This window comes from Heteronotia binoei, chromosome 5, assembly GCF_032191835.1.
Source record: "Heteronotia binoei isolate CCM8104 ecotype False Entrance Well chromosome 5, APGP_CSIRO_Hbin_v1, whole genome shotgun sequence".
NCBI classification, from domain to species: Eukaryota; Metazoa; Chordata; class Lepidosauria; order Squamata; family Gekkonidae; genus Heteronotia; species Heteronotia binoei.
In genome coordinates, this window is record NC_083227.1 from 97,428,170 (window position 1) to 97,451,337 (window position 23,168).

The 23,168-nt window shown below is 41.7% G+C and overlaps 1 protein-coding gene across 1 annotated transcript in view; it reads right to left on the reverse strand.

Moving 5' to 3' along the window:
- Positions 1–23,168, reverse strand: part of ATG7 (autophagy related 7) — a 151,712-nt gene that overhangs the window by 110,926 nt on the left and 17,618 nt on the right. The window contains exons 8-15 of the mRNA XM_060239876.1: positions 19,636–19,757; positions 18,132–18,222; positions 17,119–17,263; positions 15,682–15,840; positions 11,468–11,662; positions 9,658–9,861; positions 9,360–9,475; positions 7,347–7,422 (exon numbers count right to left, since the gene is read on the reverse strand). Of these exons, the coding sequence (XP_060095859.1) occupies positions 7,347–7,422; positions 9,360–9,475; positions 9,658–9,861; positions 11,468–11,662; positions 15,682–15,840; positions 17,119–17,263; positions 18,132–18,222; positions 19,636–19,757 (1,108 nt within the window). The remainder of the gene's footprint in view (positions 1–7,346; positions 7,423–9,359; positions 9,476–9,657; positions 9,862–11,467; positions 11,663–15,681; positions 15,841–17,118; positions 17,264–18,131; positions 18,223–19,635; positions 19,758–23,168) is intronic.

Sequence of the window (23,168 nt, forward strand, 5' to 3'; positions counted from 1 at the left end):
TTTTTCATTAAGGTCTCTGGGTACAAAGACCTTAATGGAAAATCCATCCCATGTTTTCCTTGCAGTTTTTACAAGTCCTGAAACCAGCAAAGACAAGGCAGAAGGAGCTGGGAATATCATCGGCAGCCTCAGAGCTTCAATAGGTGAAGACAAGAGGGGGAGAAACTGCTTTGAGCCTGACTGAAGCCCTGGGCAGGTCAAGTGTGTCCTGCAAGCTTGGAGTTTGACAGCTCTGATCTATAGGAAAGCCCTACAGCAAGCATAATAATGTTGATCTCTTAGCCATATCTAAGAGATCAGGGGAATACTGAAGACTTGTACATTCCTTTCACATTTGCTCTTTCCAGTATTTACTGTGGGCTAACCATGGTTCAGAATACACTAAGGCTTACAAATCTATTCAAACACTGGTCAGAAGTTAAACTTTAACAACACTAATCATCATTGCTGTTGATGTAACTATGGTTTGCCAAAAACCTAATTAAATGTTTTGCTGTGCACAAAAAGAATAGGGATTGCAAAAACACATCTGAAGTTTCTTCAGTGTTCATGTAGCAGAAAACCATGAGTAACTATGCACAGAAGGAAACAGCCATGGCATCCTTTTCCTGCTCCTTTCTACAGACAAAAGAAAGCCTTCTATCAGAACACATCTGTTCAATCAAACTAAGATTCCCTGAGCTGGTTAAAAGGTTCCACCCTCACAAAAACCATTTAGACATAGATCCAAGTGGGCAGCCATGCTGGTCTGAAGCAATAGAACAAAGTGTCAAGCATGGCTAATTCTGATCAATAACTGATGGGTTTATGGTCTGACAACAGCAGGCCTGGTAAGATTCCAGAGAACCAAATGCTACTAGTTTTTCCTTCCTTCCTTCTTTCCTTCTTTCTTTCTTTCTTTCTTTCTTTCCTGGCTCCCCTTTGCTTTATGACTGTTAATTAGAGGGAACAAAGCAATCAGCACTTTCCCATGACTCCTTCTAAGGGAGGATGGGCCATTTGGGCAATGCAAGGCCGAATGCCTGATAACGCCCTGGGAATGTATGTAGTTTTGATATTCTATGTGTGAACGCTCCCCTGCTTCCCCTCCCCGTAGGAATCCCTTTGAAGTGTATCTTAAAAGTTGTGTATCAATCTATTGGTTTCATTCTTCTCAAGCAACGGCTTGAGCCAAAGTATCGGTCTGTCAATCAACGTAGTCTTTGTATTAATACTGACTCGTCATTGAACCCACATGCTTGACATTTTGAGAAGAATCCTTTTTGAAGCTTAACCGCCCTGGCTACTTTGTAACCGAATGGCTGAAAAGATTCCAGGAGGCGGTGAGCTTCCCGATCCTGAAGATGGGGCACCTGTACCGTGGCATGTGCTGGACGCCCGGAAAGGAACAGGTTCGCCTCTCCAGATCCAACAGCTCCTGGTCACCCCTTGGCAGTGGCAGCCGCAGACCTCCACCACCATGATGGACGAGGCACCAGTGCGGAGAGAGGCCATCCTAACCCGACACATGCGCCGGGTGAAAATGGCCAATGAAGAGAGCGGTAACCCGGGACCGATAGAACTGGAGGAGATCGATACCATAGTGGTCATTCCCCTGCCAGACAGCGATCCCGATCCAGGGGAGAGGGATCCAGAGGCCCCAGCCCCGAAGAAGGAGGAAGACGAGGTGGCCCGTGAGTTCCATGCGATGGTCCACAAAGAGGTGGAGACCGTGGCCAAGGGACTACGGGATGAGATGCAGGCGATGACCACACAGATGGCGGGGAAGATCACCAGGGAGATCACCTGATCCCTGGGACTACCCAGACCCCGGAGGGTTCAGCCTCCCCCTCCGGCTAGGCAGCCGGCTGCCCCGTTGGCACCGGCTGCTTCGCCACATGCGGGGCCAGCACTGAGACCAGCAGCACCCCCAGCGTCCAGGGAAGGGGGCCGTGGGCGGGAGCTGGATGCTACGTTTGATGGGGACCCAGAGGAAGTGGAATACTTCACGATCCAGGCTAACAGCTACATGCATTACTGGGGGAACACGTTCCCTGATGAATTTAGTTGAGTGGACTACTTGGGATCGAAGCTGGAAGGGTGGGGAAATGAAAGAATGGCTTTGGAAACCGAAAAGGAAGGTGACAACCGACCAGGGGAGATACAGAAAAAAGATGATGGGTTGTGGTACAGGGGGGAGAAGCTATACGTACCCAAAACCATGAGAGCGGAAGTCCTACAATTTTGCCACTCAAACAAACTGGCAGGGCACTTTGGGTATGTGAAGACGCTCCATCTAATCAGTAGGCAGTTCTGGTGGCCCTCCCTAAAGAAAGATGTGTCCGAGTTTGTGTCCTTCTGCCTCATCTGCATAATGGTGAAAATGAGGGGGGGAAGCCACCTGGACTGCTAAAGCCGCTGAAGACAGCTACTCGACCCTGGTCGGTAGTCTCAATGGATTTTATCGTGGAGCTACCGCTATCACATGGCAAGACAGTAATTCTGGTGGTAGTAGACACCTCCAAACAAGCCCATTTCATCCCTTGTGCACAATTACCATCGGCTAAAAAGCTAGCCTATCTATTTTTCAATCACATTGTTAAGCTCCACTCATTCCTGGACAAGGTAATTAGTAACAGGGGCCCACAATTCGTTGCCAACTTCTGGTGGGAGTTTTGTAAATTATTAGGAATGGAGCAAGGCTTGAGTTCCGCCAACCACCCTCAAACTGACGGGCAGACGGAACGCATGAACACTTTGATAGAACAATACCTGCGATGCTACGTAAATCATCAGCAGTCAAATTGGGTGGACCTACTCCCCTTCGCTGAATACGGTTACAATAACAGTGTGCACAGCTCTACCAAAACTTCTCCTTTTCAAACAGTAAACGGGTACGAAGGAAGACCTATCCCAGTGTTGCCAGGGGGAGAGCAAGTAAAGAAGCCCAGCTCATTTGAGCAATGGTGGGGAAAACTGAGTGAGGGTTGGAAGGGGATTCAAGAGAATCTGGAGTCCGCCAAAGAGGTGTATAAAAAACAGTATGACAAGTCCCATGTGCCCGCTTGGGACTTCAAGATGGGGGATTCGGTGTTCATGTCAACCAAGAACTTGCCCCTAAATCAGCCTTCCAAAAAATTGGCTTACCGGTATCTAGGCCCCTTTAAGATCAAAAGGGTGATTAACAAGGTAACTGTTGAACTGGAACTCCCTAAGATGTTTAGTAAAGTACACCCTGTCTTTCATTGCAGTCTGCTCCGAAGAGACCCCGGTGCTACTCTTTGGCACCCTCGACCAACAGCTCCGCATCCTATCCAGATTGGGGATCAGAGTCACCATGAAGTCCAGGAGATTCTGGACTCAAAAATGAAACAGGGGACATTATATTACTTGATCAAATAGAAACACTTTCCTCCTAGCGAAAATGAATGGGTGGCACAAAAGGATGTATTAGCCCCGGATTTGGTCAGTAAGTTTCACAGAAAATTCCCTCAAAGACCGAGGGGTTAAGTTTAGGGGGGCAGTATGTCAAGCATGGCTAATTCTGATCAATAACTGATGGGTTTATGGTCTGACAACAGCAGGCCTGGTAAGATTCCAGAGAACCAAATGTTGCTAGTTTGTTATTCTTTCTTTCTTTCCTGGCTCCCCTTTGCTTTATGACTGTTAATTAGAGGGAACAAAGCAATCAGTACCTTCCCATGACTCCTTCTAAGGGAGGACGGGCCATCTGGGCAATGCAAGGCCGAATGCCTGATAACGCCCTGGGAATGCATGTAGTTTTTATATTCTATGTGTGAACACTCCCCTGCTTCCCCTCCCCGTAGGAATCCCTATCTTAATAGTTGTGTATCAATCTATTGGTTTCATTCTTCTCAAGCAACGGCTTGAGCCAAAGTATCGGTCTGTCAATAAATATAGTCTTTGTATTAATTCTGACTCGTCATTGAACCCGCATGCTTGACACAAAGCAGTGGACAAGTGCACCTTTAAGACCAACTTGTCTACTGCTTTGTTCTACAAAAACCATTGTATCTGACCCACAGAAAGAAAATAAGCTACTTTTTACCACATTTTAATATTAGCTCTATAGTACTGTGTAGTTTGTAGACATGTTGAGCAGTAAATGTGATAAAATAATGATCCACAGCAAGAGAGCCATAAAGGACAATAAAAGGTGAGGAGGGAAAGGGAGTTAATTATATTATGGTAAACCCATCAATGCCTTTCTAATTCAGACAAGCAATAAAAACTAAATGTTCTGTACTGAAAAAAGCTCTTCCTCTAATTCTAAACTGTACACCACTTCCTCTAATTTTATACTAAACACAAAAAGAACCTAGATCCTATTATACCTCCTTAGCCAGGAGAAAGCCATTTGTTGCTACTTGAGAAAAAGCAGAGAAGAAAATACTGACCCACCTATAGGATGACATTTTGTAACACAGCTAAATATTAGTGTGTGATTAATTTTCTGGTAACCCAGGCCAATGCAACTGTTGATCACTTTGTGCTATCTAGTTTTCATAACAGGGAAAACACCTTAGCTAAGCACAATCCACTTCTTTGTGTAAAAGAGCAAAAAGGTTGCAATATTATTAATTTGTAAAAACCAGCAGGTAAATGGCAAGGCTTATTAAGTAGAAACATCAAAGTACAGCTATGAAGCCCTACATAAAATTCATTAAAAAGGGAGTATAGCATAACTGTACATTACGTTTTCACAAATGACCAAACACTTGATAACTTAGGAAGTGAACTTACCTACCAAATAAGATATTATTTCATCCCTGAAAGGGGAACCTCATTTTAACCCTATTTCTCTATAACTGAGCAGAGTTGTGCAATACTGCATTCGAACAAGACCGTAGATTAATACCTCACCCTTCTCACGGAATCAGAGTCTCAGAGTGTCTTACAATCTCCTTTATTGTCTTTCCCCATAGCAGACACCCTGTGAAGTAGGTGGGGCTGAGAGAGCTCCCCCAGAAGCTGCCCTTTCAAGGACAACTCTTGCAAGAGCTATGGTTGACCCAAGGCCATTTCAGCAGCTTCAAGTGGAGGACTGGGGAATCAAACCCCAGAGTCCATACACTTAACCACTACACCAAGCTGTGCTTACTTTTGGAATGAATCAGTTGTTATAAAGGTGCCTGTGGCCTCAAACCAGAAGATGGCCCTTTGAATGAGGTAAAACTCTCCTAGGCCTTCCTTTATTGCTGTTAACCATCCCAGTTTTGTGTCTGCCCAGTGCTGCCCGCCACATTTGCATTGGCTGTCCGTAATCCCATCCCACAAACATAATCAAGGAACAGCTAAGCTATACTTCTAGTTAAACTGAATGATGAAATACCAAGCAAATTGATTCATAACAATGGATTTTCCCATAAATGTGTTATAGAACAAAAAAAGGGCCAAGTTCAGGTTTTGGATAATTTGTTTGGAGAAGTCTCAAGTCTAATTCTATATTCTGAAACAAAGATCTGCCATGCTGGGGAGCCTGTCAAATTACATGCAAGAGGTAAACAAATGGAAGTGTTTTGCCAATTCATTTTAAGAGCACAGTAAGTAAGTACAAACAAATCTGAATATTACAACAAATTTGTCTATGAAAATGATAAACATGGCTAGTCATCCTATATAATTTCCCTGCCATTTCTCTCCTCTTTTTTCATGGAAAACATTATTCTAAATTTGGATTAAATTACATGTAGAATTTCAGTTTCAGCAAATTCAGACTCAGATTTGCCCAAGAGCCTGCACTCACACATCACACTAAATTGGGGGTTGACTAAAAGCTTTCCGAACTAGGAAATGGAATTGTACTATGCATAGTGGAAAGCAAGGGTGGAGGGGAGGCACTGATGCAGCTTGAAAGCACAGCAAACAAGTGATAGTCCTGCTCATCATCAAGGGTTTGTCATTACATATGTTTGCAGCCTAAAATTTATGAGCAAGCCTTAGGCTCATGCATGTCCTCCTCCCTCGCTCCTCTCTTTGCGTACTGGTTGGTTACACGCAAACTAATTCACAAATTTGTCCAAACCTCCTCAAAACCACTTACAAACCTCTCACACTTCCTAAATATTGGCATATCATAGTTTTACCCAGATCAGCAAACCACAGATTGCAGTACTACAAAACCATTATTTGATTGTAGTTTGCAATTCTGGTTTGCAGAAAAACTGCAATCCATGGTTTGCCAATCTGGGCAAAGAGGCAAACTATGACTTGCTGATAACGAAAAAGTGAAATAGCACACAGATCTGAGTTTCTCTCACATCTGAACCTATGTGACATCCAGGTCTCTTGTCACTTGAATCAAGTTAGAGTAATTCAGGTAACTCATGCCTGCATCACTATAGTGCAAAATAGGAGTGTCAAACTCATTTGTTATGAGGGCCAGATCTGACATAAATGGGACTTTGTGGGGCCGAGCCATGTGTGTCCTAAAATGTAATGCCAAATAGCGGAGATATTGACTTTATAAAGGACACAGATAAACACAATTAAAGATATTATTTTTAAACTTAAAATACACACAAAACTCTTGCAATATTTTGTTTAAAATGGAAAGGTGGGGGAATAGTGGGATTTTGCAATGCAATTTTAAAAATAAAACCAAGAAAAAGTACAAGGGTCACAGCAGAAAACTAAAAATATAAAATGCTCTCAGCCTAGGAAAACATGAAATGGCAAGGCATTGCAAGATTCCCCCTCCCCCTCCCCAGGTCTACTCAGATTCACAATGGCTCTCCCTCTTTGGCTGTGGGTTCCCAAGTTAGCTCTCATATCCACTGAGACGAGACAAAGCTGGTTCAAATCATCAACGCTTGATTTGAATGGACACAACTCCAGGAAGCTTCAGCTGGCCATAGGAATGCTGGGAAGTTAAATGGAGCTTCACCCCATTGAAACACATCAACAAAGTTGCAAGGAAAACATAGAGTATATTTTCCATTCAGGTCTGCTCTGCCCAGAGGCCTGAGTGACAAATTCATTCCACATTTTCTTTGCAGTTTTGCTTTCTGCTTTAGCTTCTGCAAAGAGAAGAAAGAAGGAGCTGGGAATGTCAGCAGCCTCGGCGCTTCAAAGGGTGAGGACAGAAAGGAGGAGGAGGGAGAAGAGAGCCCCACAGCCCTGATTGGCCTGTGGGACGTTTCTTTGACACCCCTGGTGTAAACCTATTGCTTCTTGCAATAGAATTGTAATTCATTTCCTCCTGAATTGAACAAAACAAAAATTAGCTACAAGGTATAAGAGATCTCTTTTAAAAAATACTGAAATGCATTCAATTTATTTACATTCACTTTAGTTCCTACACAACAGTATAGCAACATATATTTACTCATTCTTGGTTTACTAACCTGGTGAGGCACAAGTCCAAGAGAGGTGGGAGGTTCATTCATTCTGTCATCACTACTGCTAGCAACAGCATAGCCTCTTTTTAAAAAAGGATAAAGATTACTATTTTTCACAAAGAGTCTGAAGTCCCAATTAAAAAAAACCCTTAGAATGACCCTCTCATTGAACTGCAACTTATTACAGGCCTCCCTCCACCTCTTTGTAGAAAAGCAAATTGAAATACAATGGCATTGATGCTTCTCCAAATGCAAGGGAAAAACATCTCACCCTGCTTTTAACAACCCCATCCTGAAATGTCTTAGTGTAGTGACTATGCCAGCAGCAACTGTTTTTGGACTGACACAGTTGCCCCTCTCATAAACACAGTGAGCAGGACTGTGCCACCTGTGACTCTACAGTACACTGGTGTAGATGGAAAGGCAAAAGAAGCTTGCTGAGAAAAGAGAAGTTTATTTATTTACTTTATTTATACCCTGCCTTTTTCTCCAATGGGGAGCCCAAGCAGCTTACATCACTCTCCTCTCTATTTTATCTTCACAGTCACAGTGTGTGATTGGCCCAAGGTTACCCAGCAAGCTTTCATGTCAGAGTGAGGAACTGAACCTGCGTTTTCTAGATCCTAGTCCAACCACACACTATGCTGGCAGCTCAATTCATCTGATTTATGTTTAGTCCTGAGGCTACTGAATACACCTGTGAAGTGCTATACAGATGTATCCATTTTATTAGAGTTTGGCAGATTAGGCTTTGTTCCCACTCCTTGGTCATTACCAACCTCAACTGTCTTCAGCATGCACTGAGAGGAGACACTCCTATGGACTCACTAGCATGTCCTTGTGAGAGGGAAGGTCCCTAAATACTATTCTCACCCATGTCACTCCTGGCGTTTAATAAACCATGTAGTGGACTGCAGATGCACAGAGTACAGCTGTTGCTGGGACAACTAGTAGTGGATAGGGGAATTTATCTACCCTTGTCTGCAGAGTTCACTCCAAGGTTCCTGTCAGATGCACCAGTGTCCCTATCCAGCAAAGGGGCTGTCTTCCTTTTATCTCCTCTCTTGATGTATTCCACATACACACAGTGGCTGCCTGACATCTGGGGGACTCTGACCAGACTGGCTTGCATTGGTTGGCAGTCTCCATCTGTCTGTCACAGGGACATCAGCAGCATGCTGTTCCATAACTGGCAAATAGTGGAGGGGTTTCATTTGACTTTGGTGCAACCGGTACACTTCATGCACCTTGCCAAGGGGTATCTGTCACATTTTTCTTTGTAGAGTCAACTAATGCTCTCACACAAGTTGGGTGCACATGAAACAACTAGTATGGATTTTGATGTGTTTGACTATTAGTACAACAGTACTCTAATTTTTAACTTAATTCTTGATTTTAGAATATTTTAGCAGTACTACTTAACTTTTATATAATTTTTTACATTCAAAGTAATTCAAACACATCTTTTAAATACAGAATAGTCCTGAAAAGTGTGTCAGTTTTATGCATGTATTACAGATGGCAGACTGGGAAAGAAATAGCACTTTCTTAAAGAACTGTGGCAGCAGCAAAACTTTAATTGGGAACTTCCTGAAATCTCATTCTTATATCATATCACTGTTGTAATCATTGCTTCAGTATTTAAATATGAAAAAGGAATCTCTCTTGCCCTAAGATACCCAGAGCATATTGGCACAGCACATTTAGCAGTGTAATTAATGAAATTAAGAATTTCCAATATTGCTTTCAGGCAGTGTTGCATTTTTCAGACTATATGGTACCAAATCATTATTTGTCCTATCTATCGTTTTGTAACATGAGAATTGCTAGATTACCTTCTGTCCAGTTAGATACAGTTAAGTCAGTACCTCTTCATTTAAATCATTTTCTTCCCTTTCAGCATTCAGTTCAGCATTTTTTAGAAAATGTGTTCTGAGTAGGATGCATGCAAAGCTGAGTGTGGAGAATGATTTAATAAAAACTTCAAAAAATTACCCCTTTCCCACAATTGCAACTTACCCTTCTGGATGTTGTAGAATTGATACCATTAACTCCACCGCAAGGGCTCCTGCTATCATGGCTAGCCCTGGTCGACTGACTGTGCACTGCTGATCTAATGTCCGATCCCTGGTGGACTACAAAGAAATGCAGTTTTCAGTGTTATACCTTTAATCTGCCCCACTGCACAAATTGTTTAAAATTCTTTAAAAAATACACCAGGACAGCACTGATTCAACAGAAAGTTTCATAAGAACACTGTATTAAAAAAGGGTCTTAAACAACCCAGAGGGCATCAGTTAATATAAAGTCTACTTACATCTCCTGGTGCTACAACATCATTGCAAAAATAGCAACCAAGTTTATAGCCAGGAATATTTGAAAACAGTGATGATCCTAAAAGATCTGCTGATCCAGCAGGGTTATTGCAGGGAGAATCGCCCACTTCCTGATGCTTAGGTTTCTTCAGCCCATGTCTCATCACCACAAAGGTGTCAAATCCCAATGCAGCATTGATGACCAGCTTCATAAAAATATTCAAAAGAAAGCAAAATTGAAATTCAGTTCAAATGCAGACAAAAGTGAAACTATTTATAAGTATTAAATTAGGCCCAAAGATGCCAATGAAGAATGGCATTTCTGATGGTAGAAGGGACTTTTTTTGGTTAACTTCTTCATCCCACTGCAAACTGCATCTGTTATCCTTGGTTTCCTCCATGGCAGCAGAATGTTAGGGGGTTCAGCTGCTTGCAGCACATAACTGGAAGGAGGAAGTTCCCATTCTGCAAGCTTCACTCAATTTGCAGTGGTTTGGATTCAATCAATTTTTTTTTTTAAATCATTTTTGGCTCCAAGTTACATTAATGAATCTATCAGTGCTTCTGTTTAAATATGAATTTGTGGAAAGACCTTAAATATTCATCATATACAGCAAATATGAATGTTCAACCACATATTTCGCACTCTTTCCCAACTCTTTTGGTATTAACAAATCTTTGGGCAAAAAAAAATGGTTTCCTATAATTCTTTCATTCTTAGTGAACTGAATGGCTTATTCAATAGACTGCATAGAGACTCCCCCCCCACCCAAATTGCATGCAACAATGCATCAATTCCAACAATAACCACACAGTTCATTTTTCTGTCACCATTTAAAGAGCAGTTTGTGGACTGAAGTAGGAGAAACCATTCCAATGTAACAGGAGACTAGGAGCACAGCAGGTATATTTATATACTTTTGGATTCCATACAATGCCACTAGTGCTCAACAGGCTACAAAGACTCCCAGACTATACACAAAGTACTATTTTACACAATCTTATCTATTTTATACATTGTCAAAAAAGAATGAAGAGATATGCTCCTGGAGAATCGATTCAGATGTTGCATCCTCCCAACAGCCTCTCCTCCCCTCAGACATCATGAGTGAATTTGTTACTTCCTTTTTAATGCTAGCCATAAGTTGGCAATAAATCCCATAAGGCAAACTATAGCTTGTACAGGCCTTACAAATCAGACTGCAAGACTCAGTTTGCTTCCGTTTGCAATTCTTATTTGCAACGCAAGCACAAGCTATAGTTTGATTAATCTGATGTAATTGCAATCTGTGGTTTTGCAGCAAACTAATCAGACTATGGCACAGAAGCACATGGAGATGAATCACAAAAGCAAGCCCAGAAGTCCTTTGAACCGCATTCACACAGCACCAAACAAAAGTAGGGCACTGCACCTGAAGTAAACACAAGCAAAGCCAGAAATGCTTTTCAAAACAGCTTCTAAGCATCAGATACATTAATGCTGCTGAATTGACTGCAATCTCTTTCAAATAACACTAACACAACTGTGATGTACTAAGTTATACATTCACCAAAATGTTCATAGAATCATAGAGTTGTAAGGGACCTCCAGGGTCATCTAGTCCAACCCCCCATATATATCAGAACTATTTCAAGCAACCAGTAGCTTAAAAAATGCAATTGAAAAGTCTGTTCCATGGTTTTATCAACAACCATAAATGCTTTCAAACAGCCTAAGCAACAACATTCAGATTATTTCAAACAGCCTAAGCGAACTGTGGTGTGCTGCTTATGGTATGCCTCTGGGGTACTAGCAACATCTCTATGCAGTACCTTCCTCTTGCTAGCTGCAATGACAGCTGGAAGCCATCTGCTTTCACGAGTGTCCATTAATAAAAATATGATATCATGCATTTCAATGAGATTTTCCAGCTGTGCCACATCCCTGCGAGCCTGCTCCATGGTGACTTCAGAAAAATTCACTGGGTGACCCGGCATTGGGATGCTCATGTTGAAACCTTCAGCATTCTAAAAGGGAAGCATATAGAAAAAGGGTACTTAAACACAATTGCACAGAGGACTACCTTTACCTTTTAATGCTTCCACATAATATGTTATTTAAGACATATGACTTTTCAAGACAGTAGCAAAAAAAAAGATGGGATGGATGCAAGGGCTCTTTGTTTATTAGAAAGGAATACTGGTATACAATCCTATCTATGATTTATGAAAATCCACATGCCAAACTAAGTAATTAAACACTATCCTAAACTGTGTCCAGTTGGAAATATTTAGAAAGTGCATTATTTTATTTAGTAGAAATGATAAGGTGATCATGCCGGTTCCAGTGACTCTATGTTCCATATGCAATCAAGTACTTAAAGAATGGCAAAACCACTTAAACAAGCAAGCAGACAAAGTATCAAACAGAACAGGTGTCAGCCCATCGGAAGAGCAAACAGGCAAGTAATGTATAAGGCTCACAAAAATAAAGCACATTTAAAGAGACCGTTTCATAAATATCCTTGCTACTGGACAGCTGCATTAGAAAACAGCAATATGTACAGGTGGCCGAGCCCTCACATATGAACTATATATGCTAGCAAAGAACACCAAAAGCCTTCCCAGACACTACCGTTTTTCCTGACAGATGGGGCAGCTGTCACTAATCTGCCCAGACAATGCTGACCCACTAATCACTACTGTTTTCAGGGTATCATTGTTTCAGAGCAGTCAATATGTGAACCAGCTGCTAGGAAACTGAGATCCTTGCACAAACAAGCATAACTGCTGAGACACTGGATTGAGCCAAGGTGGAAATTACAGTACTTTTTAAAAAAATGTATTTTATTAATATTACTTTTAAGCCTGTTTTTTGTCCAATATAGTTGGGACCAAGGACAACCACATAAATATACAAATAGGTTAAAAAGATACAGTGATATGACATCATTGAATTAAAAACACACAGTCAGATAATTACTGCCTTTATAATAATGTAGAGAAACAGTTAACATGCCCATGGTCCACCTATCATCCTTAATGGGTCTCAAAAGCCCTCCAGTTTCACAGCCTGTCTGGGAGGTCTGCAAGGTGGAACACCTCTTATCAGTTTGGTGTAATGGCTAAGTGTGCACACTCTTATCTGGGAGAACCGGGTTTGATTCCCCACTCCTCCACTTGCACCTGCTGGAATGGCCTTGGGTTAGCCATAGCTATCGCAGGAGTTGTCCTTGAAAGGGCAGTTGCTGTGAGAGCCCTCTCAGCCCCACCCACCTCACAGGGTGTATGTTGTAGGGGAGAAGATATAGGAGACTGTAAGCTGCTCTGAATCTCTGATTCAGAGAGAAGGGCAGGATATAAATCAGCAGTCTTCTTCTTCTTCTTCCAGGAAGCTGTTCTAAAGAAAGGAGGCAGTGACTGAAAACACCCACATCCAGACAATACAATCTACTTGTTTATTTCATTCGATTTATATCCTGCCCTACCCCACCGAAGCGGGCTCAGGGCGGTGGAAAAGACGACATTGCTATTTCAAGCAGAGATGCTGGAAGGGTATATACAAGGAGAGGCGGTCCTTCAGTCATGCAGGTCACAGGTCATAAAAGGGCTTAATGGTAAGCACCAGCACCTTGAATTGGCCCAGGAAAAAAAAGGAAGATATCACACTCTCAGTAGCTCATCCCAGATAACAAATGGACTGCTGAACTTTGCACGAGCTGAAGTTTTCAAACAATCTTCAAGGGTAGCCCAATACAGAGAACATTGCAATAATAGAGCCTGGAGGTTACTGCAACATGGATCAACAGGTCAGCGGTTGACCAAAAAAACCCCCAGTCCACCTTATACCACATGCAGCCAAAAGCAAACATTCTTCTGTGCCATTCTTGACCTGCTTCTTCCACAGGAGAGATGGATCCAGAAGGCCTCCTAAGCACTTCATAGAGTTCTTCTAAGAATGCTGAACTCCATCAACAGGACGAAGAACCATCCCCATCTACAACAGCAGCCTTTCTGATCAACATAACCTCCATCTTGTGTGGATTAGGGAAGAGACAACAGCATTTGAGTCCATATTTAATGTAATGTGTAATTGGATATTGTCATATTGACCCCATGTATGTATATCATGTATATCATATACATATCAACTATGTATATCATTAAGGAGTCTCTTTTTTGTTGTTGTTCAGTCGCACAGTCGAGTCCGACTCTTCGCGACCCCATGGACAAAGTCACACCAGACCCTCCTGTCTTCTACAGGAGGAGGAATCTGTAAGGAGTCTCTTACAGATATTAATTAATGTAAGTGAAAATAATGCCTACAATGGAACTGGAGTTCCAGGAAAGAACCAGATTTTTTTTTTAAGCTTAAGCAAACTTACCGTTTCAGATATACAAAATAGTCTAATTTGTCATTCAAAAATGACTGCATTTTTAAAACCACCATGTCCCACATAAAAACATCACTATGATCCGCCCTGAGCCAGTTTATGGGAAAGGGTGGAATATAAGCCTACTAAATAAATAAATATTTGTATGGAAAGGCTAGTATTGTAAAACTACAACATAAAAAGCCAGTAGGGTGTAGTGGTTAGAGCACTGGACTATGATCTGGGAAACTCAAGAATGGATCCCCACTCTGCCATGGAAGCTCCATTGGTGCCCTTGGGCCAGTCAAACACCCTCAGCTTAACCTACCTCACAGGTAAGTACCAAATGCACAGTGTAATTGAATGTATTGGTCAGCAGATGACACAACGTATTTTCCACTGAAAATTCAGTTTGTGTTAATATGGAATTATCCATGACACTTGAGGATCTTACCAGTTGCAAGCAAATGCATTTGACATTAAAAATAGTACACTTTTGATTTTGAGCTAAGGTTAATTCACATCTTCTTTTGCATTTGCAAATGAGACTTTTTAAAAATGCGAGTCAGCAATGGCACCTTAGTAATACAATGAAACCCTTGCAAATGGACCAGTCACAAGCATTCGCAATCAGTACTATCAGGACAACAATTAGATCATTTGAGTTTCTTTGACAAAACTTGAGTATTTTGAGTTTTTCAAGTTGAATTTTTCCAGAGTTTCTTTTTCTCAGAGCAAGTGATATAAAAAGTGTTAAATTTTTATTTCACAGCCAGAAACAGCTTTTAATACTAATGAGCAATGCTCCTCAGTAACCCTATTTTTCTTATTCATATGAGGAATTAGCAATCAGCAAGTGGCTTTTGAGTGGCAGATAACCATTTAAGACTCAATGCCTAATCAAACATACTATCCCAGATAGCAGCAAGCTAAAACCAGGAATGGTAAATGATTTAGGTTCACAAATTGAACTACAGCTTCTTTAAATGCTAGGACTCAGCACAGAAAAATAGGAAGCAGTACTGTGAGCATATGAAAAATGTATTTCTGATTAATCCCAGTTCACTGAAGGAAAGGCTCTTGAGGCTATGATTTTGGACTGCCTAAGCTCTTACACCACTTAATTATGCAATACTTGGATAGTTGGTGATGGGAGAAATTACAATGCACTGGTGAGAAAATGATCTCTCCAACCACTACCGCATTCAGGTATCCAATCTCTCCTTCTAAGATTGGTCCTCGATCTTACAAAAAAGAGCCTGCACTCCTGGTTTTAACTTCCTTTCATCAAGACTCCGTGTACTAACTGAAGAGGCAACCAGCATGTAAATTGTTCACAGGACTACCAGGCCACAGCTGGCAACTGGGGGGCATGGGACAGCAACATCACACCAGCACATAGACACTAGTTCCAGTGAAGACTGGAAGTGACATCATGGGATGTTCCAGAATTTGCAAAAACTTCATGGTAAAATCTTAAGAGTTATTTTGCAAATCCTAAGGAATCCCATAACATCACTTCTGGTTTTTACTTAAAGGGTGGGCACAGGCACACTGACATCATTCTCCCCCATTTCCTCCCACTGGAGCTTTAAGTGCTATTGGGTAACCAACTGAGCTTCTTAAACTCTTAAGTAGTTTGAAGATTAAATAAGGTTAAAATATTTTACTTACCACTCCTGGGAATATTTTTTGAAGCCTGTCTGCTGCTGCAAGTGCCTTGGACTTCCCACCCCCAAGACAGTCTTCAAACTCATAAAGGGGCTGCCGTACAGGGTTTGAATAAGAGATCTTTGCATTATCCACAAATGTGATCTTCCTGACTCCCCATCCCTGAGTGAAAAAATCAAAGCAGCATGTGAGCTCTTGCATTCATTCTATCCCTTATACTAATGCTCAGAACAAGAGATCAGAGAAGGTACATATTTCACATTGACAAGAAAGAAAGATACATTGACATGCTGCCCCGTCATCTGATAAAATCAATTCAGTATCATTCTACATGTTCATTGCTGGACTCCATGCTGCTCTGGTAATCTTTGAGGGAGTCATGTGGGTGTGATGGGTCAGACAGGTTCACTAGCTTGGTCTGTTGACACATGGGTCCATAATACTCACATTGCCCTTCTGACTTCATTCCACCCTTCAAATGTCACAAGTGCAGCATGGGACACATTCTTGGGTAAGAAATAACCACATCACTTCTGAACGAGGCCACTGAACAGAGGTACACTAAAAGAGGTCAGGATCATTCCTTATAATCGTGGAAGTCCACTTAATGCTATAAGAAAGGAAAGGTCCCCTGTACAAGCACCAGTCATTTCTGACTCTGGGGTGACGTTGCTTTAACAACGTTTTCATGGCAGATTTTTTACGAGGTGGTTTGCCATTGCCTTCCCCAGTCATCTACTCTTTCCCCCCAGCAAGCTGGGTACTCATTTTACTGACCTCAGAAGGATGGAAGGCTGAGTCAACCTGAGCCGGCTACCTGAAAACCCAGCTTCCACCAGGGATCGAACTCAGGTCATGAGCAGAGCTTAGGACTGCAGTACTACAGCTTTAACACTCTGCGCCACTTAACACTTATGCTATAAGAACCACCATACTAAACACTGCCCACTAGTAACAAGTAAAATGAAACTATGGGCAGTAATAGTAGATAATTCTCTTCTTACTTCAACACTTTATTCAAAACATACATTGATGTTTTCTTTGTCAAGCCAAAGTTTTATTTTAGACATGACACATCACAGAAACCTCAGTACTTGTAGAAACCTTTTTCCCTCCAAAAGATTATTAATCTCAGTTTGAAACTAGTTGTAATTTTAATTATTTTATACTGTATTGTTTATACCTGAGCATCAAAATGTGAATGCTATAACCCAATATTATCCCAATGTATCTGTAGTATGCATACAAGGAAGCCAGCAGGAAGGGTGCCCAAGAGGAGATCCATACACTGCACACAGGAGGAAGAAGGAACAGCAAGGGAGACAATCGTCCACCAAAAATTTGGAAGAACTATTCAATCATCAGATTAGCTTTACTGATTCTCCAGTGCAAAATAATGGAGCTACATTAGAATTTGGGGGGAATAGAATCAGTACTTGCCATCAACGTTCTGGCTACACTACAACCCAGCGTACCAGCTCCTAGAAGAAGACACTTTGCAGACACAACTTTCTCCAGGTCAAGAGTGGGTACTAGCCGCCAGCACATCAATTTAAGATTAAGATCCACTGATGATTCTGCTAACCTATGCAATAAATAAGAAATATATTAAACATACCTAAGTATTTTATTCCTTTGCAGAAACAAATTGAGTAGATAAAAGATGCTTGTAATCACTTTTTTATGAGTGTCTTATATTTTTACAATTTCTGCATGCTTGGCATACAGACAGTCCCAGGTTCAGTCCTCAGCAACACAAGTTAAAAGATAGGAGGTGATATCAAAGACCTGAGACCCTAGAGAGCCACTGCCAGTCTGAGTAGACAATATTGACTATGATGGACCAAGGGTCTGATTCAGTATCAGATAGCTTCATGCGTTCTTTTTAAAAAATAAAGCCTGTATTTCATTCATTTTTAATTTCTGCACCACCACCCCTTTTTTGTTACCCGGTATTTCAAACAATGAAAATAATCTCAGGAAAACCAACTTCCAAAGTACAAAATTCAGGTGCCAGCCAAAGCACCGAGTACAAAGAAAACCACAAATTATGCAATCTAAAGGTTGCACTATCTTAGTCTTTTGAAAGGTTTTATAGGCTAAAAAAATTAAAGTCTAAGTTTCACTCCAGAGCAGGGATGGACACCATGCAATTCCTCTGGCACCATCCTGGTTTGCAAAGACACATCATGCTTCTAAAAAACTGCCTATTAAAATGAAAAAAGTCTTCTGTCTCCACTGATTTGGATTCTGCAGAAAAGACTGCAAGAGGGGTTGGTGGAGAAGATCCTGCTACCTTCCTTCAGTAGCCTGCTGTTTGTTCCAAAATTTCTCAAATAAGGCTGAATATTCTAAATACACGCACTTGCCTGAGGCAACAACTTCTAATAGGTAGATACATACATACTAGTATCTACTAGAATTAAATCATGAAGACTTCTAACAATGCATACCTTTTGGGATCCATACACTCACTTAGGTTGACCATTCTAGGGCCCATACTTCCTTTTTGATTTTTCTCCCATCCAACAGCTTTTGGGCAATCTGCATTACCAGGCAAAAGAAAAAGCAGCATATTTCATTACAGAATATGAATTTACCTTGTAGACACAAACAATTTAGGAGACGCTGATTTTAGGTTAATAACAGAAACATTACAGAATTATTGCAATCCACATTTACCATGGAATTTTTAAAGACTCTTGTATACAAACTTAGAATACGTTGAATAAGTCAGTTAATAACAGCTGGCCCTGAACTCAAAGCATTTGACAAATACTACATTGGGTGGAAACAAGCACAACCTTTCAAGATGGTGCCAGGATTTATGTCCATAGAATACAACCTTCACAGCAATCCAGAATGCTCCCTGAAACCCTTCTCCCTGGAGAAAGAAGACTCCTAGGACCAGGATTTGATGTGGGGAGGGGGACATTTGGGCTGTTGCTGGAGGGCGGAAGCATGAAGCTGTGCTCTGTGGGAATGAAGTTCATACTCTCAAGGAATCACTATGCTGGATCCAACCCATTCACTAGAATTCACTGTAGCAAAAACACTGAAAAGGTAGAGGAGAAAGGAAGGTACAGTTCCTGTGCAGTTTTGTGATTTTACTGCACAAATATGTGGTCTATATAATTTTTAGAATGTTCTTATATTCATGCAGAAATATAGGCTATACTCTGCTAAATGTATTTTATTATGTAGCAACTATTATTACTGCTTGTAACACAGGAACTTTAAACATTCTATTACCTTAATTTCTCAGTCTGCTAATGTTGCCCATGTGGAATGAGTTAAGGTATGCATTATATCTGAATCTGTGCTCTGTCACTAAACTGCTTGAGTAGGCAAAAATAATTCTATCATTAGAGAATTAAATAGAGATAAGGTACTATGTACATTAAAAATGATTAATAATGATTCACTCACATTTCAGAAACCAGTAACAGTAAGGCCCCCAGAGTATCACGGATGGGTTCAAGGGGTTGTGACTTAATGGGAAATTATGTTTTAGAGAATACAGTCTAACGAGGGGGCTTAACTGCTAGGTCAAAAATTCAAGTCCACAATGAATTAAAAATTCTAGTGGCTGCTCTCTGCCAATATTATCTGGCAATAAATTCTATTGAAATGAGGTTACCTCATCCTTCATTACCGACTTACTGAGAAAAGCAGCATTCGCACCAGACAAAACACAAGAAAGAAATTACAGAAGATATTCTCTTTTGTGCTTGCAATCAGTCTACCAAAATTCATACACATTTTTGATATGGTTGTTTTGCTGAATAATCCTGAACTGATGAACAACTGATATACATATATACATTTATGATATACATAAAGAATAGAACTGAACTTCTTTCACGGGCTTTATGGAAAGATAGCTCCCCCTAATGCAATAGCGTATTAACTTCAGTACTCTGAACATTTAGTCCCACATTTCAAAATATGAGTTACCTAAACCAAGTGTCACTTGTGGAAGCTCTATTTCAAAAATTGTGCTGTGAGAAATGTCTCTTGCTCCTTGCATGGTCCTGTCTCTGAAGCAGATCACTTCTACTGCACGGAGATGTATGCCCCTGTCGATAAACAGACCTTGGTGTTAGCAAAAGCAGAGCAAAAGATTAAATGGTGCTTAATTAGGAATTTCAGTCTAACAGGTAAGTCTTTGAAAAAGATGGAAGCCTAATATATCAAAAGCATTTGTTAGAAATGAAATTAGTAAATATATCTAATTTTCGATATGGTCTCATCTGCGGATATCTAAATCCTAAGACTGGAGCCTTGAAGAGATAAGACAGATCTTTCTACAAACTTGAGAAAAGCCCCAGATTCGCAGAAAAATCCAAAGCCTGAAACCAACTGCTTACTGTGTGCGCATGTGTGTTAAACCCCAAACAATAAAAGTAGCACTCGTACTTTTAAGATAGGAGATTGCAGCAGCTATTGTGAGGGTTGCCAGGCAACCACCATATTATTGCCAGCCTTCAAACCTTTTTTTCTGTCAGAGGAAGGCAGAGGGAAGGCCTTTTCCAAGGCTACTGGAGCCTCACGGTCTACTGGTGCCCCTCATGTCTAGAGGGAGGACATATTGGAGACAAGCCCAGCCAGAAACCACCAGGCAAATTGCTCCCATGTAATCAGCACAGCTCACCCAGGTGCAGCAGTGGCTATGATTTGATGCCTCACATTTCACCTGAGCCAGTGGCAGTCCCTACACTAGCTGCTTGACTTGGCTGGATCTGGCAGAAATCACCACAACTCATCTGAGCAACCTGCTACTGCAAGACTTTTGCAACTTGGTCAGATTATTTACTAGGGAAAGGCAGCCAGGGGGAGGGAAGCACAAAAAACTGACACACAGTTTGGTGTATTGGTAAGGTGATAGATTAGGATCTTGCCACTCTGCCATGGAAGTCTGCTGGGTGACTTCGGGCCAGTTGTTTTCTCAGCCTAATCTATCAGGGTTGTTGTGAGGATTCCATGGAGTTCCACCTTGTTCCCTTGGCTGATTAATATCTACATGTAATTGTTTGGAGAAATCATCCTGAGAGCTGGAGCAAGGTGCCACCAATATGTGGACAACCCATTCTACCTCTCCTTAACAGATGAGTCACATGGCTTCATGGAAGCACTGCATAGGTGCCTGGAGTGGATAAGTGAGGGCCAGTAAACTGAAGCTCAGCCTAGACAAGAGTTGCTGCTGGTTATTGACAAAACTGCTCAAAGACTGAGGAGCCATCCTGTCCTGGAGAGGATTACATACCCCTTGAAAGAAGAGATTTGCAGCCTGGGGATACTGCTGCTTCTTGGCCTACAAGTGGAGGCCCTCCTTTATGGCACACAATGCCTTTGGCTTATATGTCAGCTATGGCCATTCCTGAAAAGGCATGATCTTGCCAGTGATCCATGCTCTGATTACATTCAAGTTAGATTACTGTAACACAAATTGCTTCAGACTGTCTTTGAAAATGGTCTGGAAACTGCAGCTTGTCCAAAATGCAGCAGCCAGGCTTTTGTCAGGGATGGGATTCAGGGACAGTATCAACTCAATGCTGAAAGAGCTGCACTGGCTGCCCACTTATTTCTGGGCACAATTCAGAGCACTGGTTCTTACCTTTAAATCCCTAAATAGTTTGAGGCCATGGTACTTGAAGAGTCACCTCCACCCATACTGTTCACCCCTACTCTCTGTGCCCCCACCTTCAAGGTGAAGCAGGTAGCAACCAAAGATGGGGCTGTTTCAATAGTGGCATTCACTTGTGGAATGCCTTTCTCCCTGAGACTCCCCTGGCACCTATGTTTCTTTTTTTAGACACCATGCCAAAGCATATCTATTCACCCAGGATTTAATTCAGAGATTGATCTTTTAACACTATTTTAGTTGGGAAATCATTATTTTAAGATGGTTTTTGTGGTCTATGTTTTCATAATAGGCTGGTTTTTAATGCTGGATTTTAATTAATATCTTTTAGTATCTTGTTTTTATTACTTTCCCCCTTTGGCAGGTTCCTGGAGAGGCAGCATGAACATTTTCTAAACAAATAAAAGGCTGGCTGGTGAATGGGAAGAAAGAAAATGGGAAAGGAGATTGGGGCGTTTCTGCCTCCCCTAATCTAGGGACCCCATAAGGGTTCTTGAGGGTGGGGTCATTCCATATTATGCCCAACCCAGGAGCTGACACCTGGCTCCAGCCTCAGGTTGTAAGGGCTGTATGCCTATGTTGCACTTGCCATCCCACCGTACTGCCTTGCTGGTGGACTGAGGTGAAGGGTTATGTTAGGCAGGATCCTGATTCTGGATCCTGCCCTATGCTGCACTCATGCTGCTATGGTCATGCTCGATATAGGCCATGGCTGCTTTCTCTCCAAGCTAATGTAGAATGAGTTTATTCTTCCTGTCACTCTTGCTTCCTCCCTTGCTCCTTGGCCCACAAGTTAATGTAAGTTTTTAAAATTTAGTCATCCACATACTGCCAACATAGTTCAACCCTTCTACATCAGCAAAACAAGATGCTATCTTAGTTTGTGCTGTGTTTATTACGATGATACTTTTCTAAAAAATTCCCCAAAGAAGAATGTAATAGCAGTCATCCTGGACCAGATCAGTAGTCTATTTTCTCCAGGATTCTGTTTCACACAGTGGCTGACCACACATTTCCAGAAGGTATACAAGCAGGGCACAGAGGTCAACTTTCCCCATTATGCCTCCCAAACACTGGTAAACCACAGTGTTACTGTCTCTGAAAATGGAGGCTTTATTTAGGTCATCATGGATAATAGCCACTGCTGCACCTGTTCACCATAAATTTGCCTAATCCAGTGATGTTCACTTAGTGGCTTGGGAGCAACATGCCAACATGCCAACTGTGGCCCTTCTGGCACCACAATATTCCTAAATGTGGCACCACACCCTATGTTCCAGGTGGGCAAGGCCATTGCCTGGTAAGCCTTGTGGGAATCAGGTGGTTCACATCTTGAAATTGCCACTCAAGAGGGACTGGGCAATGGGTATATGACAAACCGTACCTTGAGCTGAAGGCATCATGCTAGGAATGGAAGTAGAAGGCCTATCCTCTCCATCAGCCCCCAGCCCTTCTCCTTAGCTCTGCTCTCTTATCCAAATACCTAACAGTTGAGGAGACGGCAAGCTGGCCACAGAGAATATAATCACCATGGTAACTACCCAGGAATGTAGTAAGCTGGCCACAGTGGCATAGTGGTGATATTATTCTCTTTTCTCCACAGGCAGAAAAGTTAGACCTTGGCAGTCTCACTCTCTCATTTGGCCTGCTGTGCCTCATGCTGAGGAGAGTGCAAAACGGCAGACAGAGCTCTCCCCTCACTCCAAATACCAAGTTTCAACAACAGTGGGAAGAGACAATTCTACATATGCAGAGGCACTTTGGTAATTTAAAAGGTTATGCCATTGAATTGCAACCCACTCATGGTGACCCCAAGAATTTTCATTCCATGGGGTCTTCAAAGCAA